Here is a 6,626-nt window from a genome sequence, read left to right as displayed (position 1 = left end):
ATCTGGCATTAGGGGTATGGTGATACAAGCACCCATGGCCATTACCACTAGGACTGCACTGGGTCAGACTTGAAGCCAACACAGCCCTGGTTCTCACCCAAGGCCCACTGTAACCACTACCTGACTACCACCTGTGTTGTTGGCTCAAGGCCTTAGGGCTCTGCAATCAGCAGGTGGTGAAACCAGCTAGGCCTGTGTCCTCTTCAGGGCAGCATGTTCTCCTAGCCCCTAGGTGAGTCCAGAGAAGCTGTACAGAAGCCAGAACTGTAGTCAAAAACCTTAGAAGTCTACCTCAGGTATTCTATTCTACTGTGGCTGAGCTGGCCATCAAACCATGAGACACAGTCCTTCCTACTCTTCCCTCCACCTTCCACAGGCCCATGTGGAATACTGCCAGGCTACTGCTGATGTTCACTTAAAGCCCAAGGGCTCTTCAGTCACCTTTAAGTAAATGTTGCCAGGCCTCATTTCACCCTTCAGGGCACTGGGCTCCCCTCTGGCCCAGGGCATTGGGGCCCCTAAGATCCCACTTGATGTTCTACCCCACTGTGACTAAGCTGGTACCTAAGGCGTAAGACAAAATTCTGTTTATTTTTCCCTCTGCTTTTCCCAAGCAGAAGGAGTCTCTCACCATAGCTGCCATAGCTGGGAATGTGGTGGGTCTCACCTGAAGTCAGCACATCTCAGAGTCTCACCCAAGGCCCACTGTATACTCCTTGGGGTCACTGCTGATTATTCATGGTCCAAGGACTCTTCAGTCAACAGGTGATAGATCCTTCCAGGACTGGGTCCTTCCCTTCAAGGCAGTGGGTTTCCTTCTCTCCCACGGTGTACATCAAACTGTCATCTAGAAGCTAGATCCCGGAATGGGGGTCTCATGCCTCTACCCAGTGCCCTGTCCTATCGTGGATGACCTGATATCCAAGATGCAAGACAGAGTCCTCCTTACTCTTCCCTCTCTTCTTTTCAAGCAGAAGGAAGGGGCCTCCTTTGGAGCCACAAGCTATGCTACCCAGGGTTGGGGAGGGGTGGAACAAGCACCCCATTAGCTACCCCAGCTGGTGCCTCAGTATGTTGTACCCCCAAGTCCATTGGTTTTGAGCCCAGCTCAGCATCAGGACTTGCATTGCTTGTGGCCTAGACTGCCTTTCAAGTTTAGAGCCCCAGAGCACTTTAGTCCATGATGGTTAGGCTTACTGGAACTCAGATTCCAACCACTGCGATGAGAGATTCCCCATTTGCTATAGCTGGTCCAAATGCTCCCTCTGTTAGCAGGAGTTGGCTGTGTTTAGCCTAGTTTTCCTTCATGCTGTGACAGGGCAGCACTGAGTTAAATGCGAACTCTGATAATCTCTGCACTCTGTCTCTCTCTCAAGTGCACAGATTTCTCTGCACCATGCAGCTGCTGGGGGATAGGGAAGAGGTGGCATTGGTGATTAAAGGCTGTCTTTCCTACCCTCTTCAGTTCCTCTTTCAACAATATGAAGTTAAAACCAGGTATTGTGAGTGCTCACCTGATTTTTGGTTCTTATGAAAGTCCTTTTTTTGTGTGTAGATAGTGGTTAAATCTGGTGTTCCTGCGGTGGGGGAGGATGATGGGTGGGCCTTCTGTTCCATCAACTTGTTCCACTCTTGTGTCTGAGAGCCTTCCTTTTCCTTCACTTTTGAAGTATAATTTCATAAGGTACAGAATTCTGGGTTAATGGAGTTTTCTCTCAACATTTAAATAATTTGCTTCAGTCTCTTCCTGTTTGTGTGGTTTCTGAGCAGAAGTGGAATGTAATTCTTATCTTTGTTCCTCTTTAAGGTATTTTTTTCCTCAGGCTTTTTTCACAATTTTCTCTGTATATTTTATTTTCTCTAGTTTGAAAATAAAATGCCTAGATGTCAGTTTTTTTGTCATTTGTTCTGTTTGGTGTTCCGAGGTTCCTGAACCTGTGATTTGATATAGATGGCATTAATTTGGGGGAAATTCTCAGTCATATTATTTCAAGTATTTCTTCTGTTCTATTATCTATTCTTCTTCTTCTGGTATTCCCATTACACATATGTTACACCTTTTGTAGTTGTCTCATAGTCCTTGGATATTCTGTTCTTTTTTTAGTCTTTGTTCTCTTTGCTTTTCAGTTTGGGAGGTTTCTGTTTATATAACCTCAAGCTCAGATTTTTTTTTTCCCTCAGCTTTGTTCAATCTACTAATAAGCTCATCAAAGGTTTTCTCATTTCTGTTACAGTGTTTTTGATCACAAGCATTCCTTTTTGGTTCTTAGGATTTCTATCTCACTGATTACTTTGCTGATCTGCTCTTGCCTGCTGTCTACTTCATCCACTAGAGCCCTTTCAGTAATTATCCTAATCATGATCAATTATCATAGTTATCTGAAATTCCCAGTCTGATAATTCCAACATTCCTGCTATGTCAAGTTCTAATGCTTGCTCTATCTCTTCAAATTGTATTTCCTACCTTTTAGTGTGCCTTCTAATTTTTTCTTGAAAGCTGGACATGTGCCAGGTAAAAGGAACTACTATAAATAGGCCTTTAGTAATGCGGTGGTGAATTGTGGGGAGAGGAGAAGCATTATTTTATTTTATTATTTATTTATTGATTTATTTAAGAGATGGTGTTTCACTCTGTCACCCAGGCTGGAGTGCAGTGGCATGATCATGGCTCACTACAGCCTTGACCTCCCCAGGCCCAAGTGATCCACACACCTCAGCCTCCAGAGTAGCTGGAACTGCAGGCATGTGTAACTATATCTGGCTAATTTTTTAATTTTCTGTAGAAATGGGGTCTCACTATGTTGCTCAGACTAGTCTCAAACTCCTGGATCCAAGCAATCCTCCCACCTTGGCCGCCAGAATGCTAGGATTACAGGTATTAGCCTCTGCACCTGGCTGGGAAGCATTCTTTAGTCCTATAATTAGATCGTGGTCTTTTAGTGGACTGTGAATGTTACAAGTGCTTCTCAGGTGTTTTTCTCCACCATTAGGTGGGACAGGATGGCTAGAGTAGACTGAATGTGAGTATTTCCCTTCTCCCAGATCAGTTAGGCTCTGGTATACTCCAGAAGGTCAGGCTGTGGTTAAGCAGTTTCTCTTGGGGGCAAGACTTGTTAAGAAGAGATTACTCTGGCATGTTTTAAAGTATTTTATTTTCTCTGCCCCCTGCAAGATGCATAAAGAGATTTTGCTTCAATATTGACTGAACATCTAACCAAGCTCCTGGAGGCAAAACTCACAAAATTGTGGAGGCCCCTCTGTGACTGGGTTCTCCTGAGTCTTTTAACTCAGACTTGTCCACACTGAGCCTCCAGTGATTTGTCAGTTATGCTTCAGGTTTTCCTACTCTGGCACTGGTTCCCATGGTGGTTTCCACTTCTGAATCTCTGCTCTAGTACACTGTGACTCCCTGTCTTTGTCTGTCTGTCTCTCTAATCTTTGTGGCAGCAATATAGCCTTTTTCCGCACCTCTCTTATAGGTCTAAGAAGAGTTAATGACTTTTCAGTGTGTTCAGCTTTTTACTTGTTAGGACAGAGTGGCAACTTCCAAGCTCCTTACATGCACAACTAGAAGCCAGAAGTTCTTTGTTAAATTAAAGAAGTTTGGCAGAGGGGTCAAGAGACCTGGGTCTACTCTTTTCCTCATCTTTAAAATGATGTGTCTATACAAGATAAGTAGTTTTTTAAACTGCATTTCTCAGAACCCTGGAAATTTCGTGGCATTGCCTCAAGGACTTACAGGAATGTGAAGCTCCAAGCCTCCACCCACTCCTTGTTCAACCATAGCAGCTCAACTTTTATCTTTAATCTTTTCTTGTATATTAGACTTTTATACAATTTTATTTGAAATAGGGTTCTAGTTCCCCCTCTTCAGAAAAAGCTTATAAATCACAGAGATTACCACCTGCTTTCAAGCATTATGACTCTACAATATAAAACCTTGTCAGTTGTTGAAATCTTTTGCTGAGAGTATATGAAGAAGTAGAAGAGAGAAAAAATATGAGGGCACTGGGAATGAGTAACTGTACCCTACAGTGAGGAAGAAGATTGTTGAAATGATAGATTGAAGTCCTGAGTAAAAAACTTAACAATTTTGCATTTTCTTAGCTCAATTATCAGGCACAAATAGTGTCCCTTTTTAGTTAGGTTTTGTAGTAAAGATTTGGAACAGTTGGAAAATATTCTTTTCTTTATTTTTAGAATGAAAGAAATGGATCGACTTTTGACTTGCCTGAATAGAGGTAAATAGCTCCCTGGTTATATTCAGTCCTTCATCTTGCCTCTATTCTCTATTGAATTCTCTGAGTACACTGGGCACACTGACTTTAACCTTATGTTTGAGTTAAGCTTCATGCTTCTTATTAATGTTTGCTACAGGAGTCTATTTTGGTTTCTTCATTCACAAGCAGAGAAAAGTGTGTCATCATTAGCATTCATCTCCAAATGTGATTTCAGCTCTGTTTTAATTCCTATTTGTTTTAAGAACATCTCCTTCCCTCCCGTCCTCCTGCTCTTTTTTCCTTCCCTTTGTCCTTCCCCTTCCCTCCCTCCTTCCTTTCTCTCCCTTCCTCCTTTCTCTCCCTCTTTGTCCCTCCACCTTTCTTTTCTAGTAGCCACTTGATCCTAATCTAAGAAGTGAACAGGTGAAAAAGGATCAAGACAAATAAAAATACTCTGAACCCTGCTGATTTTCCATACCCTCTGAATCAAATTCAGATTGTATAGTCTCTTATTTTGAAGCTCTCCACCCAAGTCTGTACCATCTCCCTTATCTACTAATAATTTTTCCCTGTCCACTTTATTCAAGCTAATCTCCTAGCTGTATCGCATTTCTTTTTCCAACTACATGCCTTCTTACATGGCATCCCTTTTAACAGATCTCCCATTTTTACTGTCCATGTACCTCTTTCCTTATGTCCAAAACACACCAAAAAGTTCATATCTTAGAAATTCTATCCTGCTTATTCCAGTATTTCAATTTATATCTCAAATGCCTGTCAACAGGGTGTTAAACATAGCAAAGTGGTTTAGAAACCAAACCACTTCTTTTCAAAAGAAAAACTTTGCTGGATGGCATTCTTATTTCTCAGAAGGACATGGGGTATGTAATAAATGCTTTCTGATAATGATAGCATGTTCTGGTTCTGTCCTGAGCTTGCTGGCTCAGTAAATATTATGCCAGTGTATTGATACTCTTCCAATTCTCAGTCTCTAGTTCAGTCTTTTAAACAATTGTTTCTATTCTTTATTTCCTCACATGTAAATCATATCTTTCCACCTCAGGTGGTGAATGATTGCACTAATTAAAATTATAAATCTCTCCAAAGACATGTTTGTTCCCCAGAGTTTGAATTAACAACTTCTTGGAACTTGGTAATGCTTTTTGTCATTTTAATTACTTTTGGTATGCACCCACACACATCATATACACAAAAAAGAACTTTCTAAATTCAAACTCCTGTGAGACTGTTCTTAAAGCAGGATTAAAGAACTTTGTTAGAGTATAAGATTAAACTCTCAGTATCAAATTTTCCTGTTTGATGCAGCCTTTGTGAAACTTTCTCAGCCTTATGGTGAAGAAGCCTTCAGTTTGGAGTCAAGAGCTAATGAAGCTCAGTGGTTTCGAAAAATGGGTAAGAGGAAATTCTGTGGCTATGGGAAACATTGTGGGGTGGGGGAATCAGTCAGATGTGATTTCAAAATCTGGATCTTTCATTTGTAACTGTGGGTACAGTGGTAACTTGCTTAATCTGTTTTATTACTTATAAAATGGAAATAATTATATATACTTCATATAGTTATTAAGGGTTTTAAATGAAACAGCATATGTACTTGGTATTATAGTAGATTCTCAATGGACATTAGTTGTCTTCCTTTTCTGTAGGAATGAGTCTAAGATTAAACTAATGAACAAACTGTAACTACAGGTCCCCAAGGTTATACTCCTAAACTTGGTTTGAAATATTTATTTCTAAATGTGATTGACCAAAAATAAACTGTATACAACAATATGCATGAATCACATAACGTTGAGCAAAAGAAGCCAGACATTGAAGAATACATATTGCATTGTTCATTTTATTTATAATTTTAAAAACAGGCAAAACTAATATATGGTGTTAGAAGTCAGGATAGTGGTTATCCTAGAAAAGGTGTTGGACTTGAAAGTTGTAGGAACTTCAGGGTTTCTAGTAGTGTTCAAGATCTTTCTTGATCTGTGTGCCAGATGCATGAATATTTCCACTTTGTGAAAATTCAGTAAGCTGTACAATTATGAGTTGTATAATACACTTTATAATGGCTCTATTTCAATAAAAATGATTTTAAAACTTGTGGAGGCGGCCAGGCGCAGTGGTTCACGCCTGTGATCCCAGCACTTTGGGAGGCCAAGGCGGGTGGATCATGAGGTCAGGGGTTTGAGACCAGCCTGGCTAATATGGTGAAATCCCATCTCTACTAAAAATACAAAAATTAACCAGGCATGGTGGCATGCACCTGTAGTCCCAGCTACTCAGGAGGCTGAGGCAGAAGAATTGCTTAAACCCGGGAGGCAGGGGTTGCAGTGAGCTGAAATCATGCCACTGCACTCCAGCCTGGGCGACAGAGTGAGACTCTGTCTCAAAAAA

The 6,626-nt window shown here is 41.0% G+C and overlaps 1 protein-coding gene across 1 annotated transcript in view; it reads left to right on the top strand.

Moving 5' to 3' along the window:
• Nucleotides 1-6,626, top strand: part of LOC108297589 (testis-expressed protein 11-like) — a gene marked incomplete at its 5' end in the record, with an annotated part of 127,171 nt that overhangs the window by 25,814 nt on the left and 94,731 nt on the right. Inside the window, 2 exons of the mRNA XM_017520235.2 lie at nucleotides 4,201-4,241; nucleotides 5,547-5,633. Coding sequence (XP_017375724.1) covers nucleotides 4,201-4,241; nucleotides 5,547-5,633 — 128 coding nt within the window. The remainder of the gene's footprint in view (nucleotides 1-4,200; nucleotides 4,242-5,546; nucleotides 5,634-6,626) is intronic.

The sequence above is a fragment of the Cebus imitator genome, unplaced genomic scaffold (assembly GCF_001604975.1).
Source record: "Cebus imitator isolate Cc_AM_T3 unplaced genomic scaffold, Cebus_imitator-1.0 Scaffold818, whole genome shotgun sequence".
NCBI lineage: Eukaryota > Metazoa > Chordata > Mammalia > Primates > Cebidae > Cebus > Cebus imitator.
The sequence above is the reverse complement of the archived record's forward strand: the minus strand, read 5'-3'. Positions and strand labels throughout refer to the sequence as shown.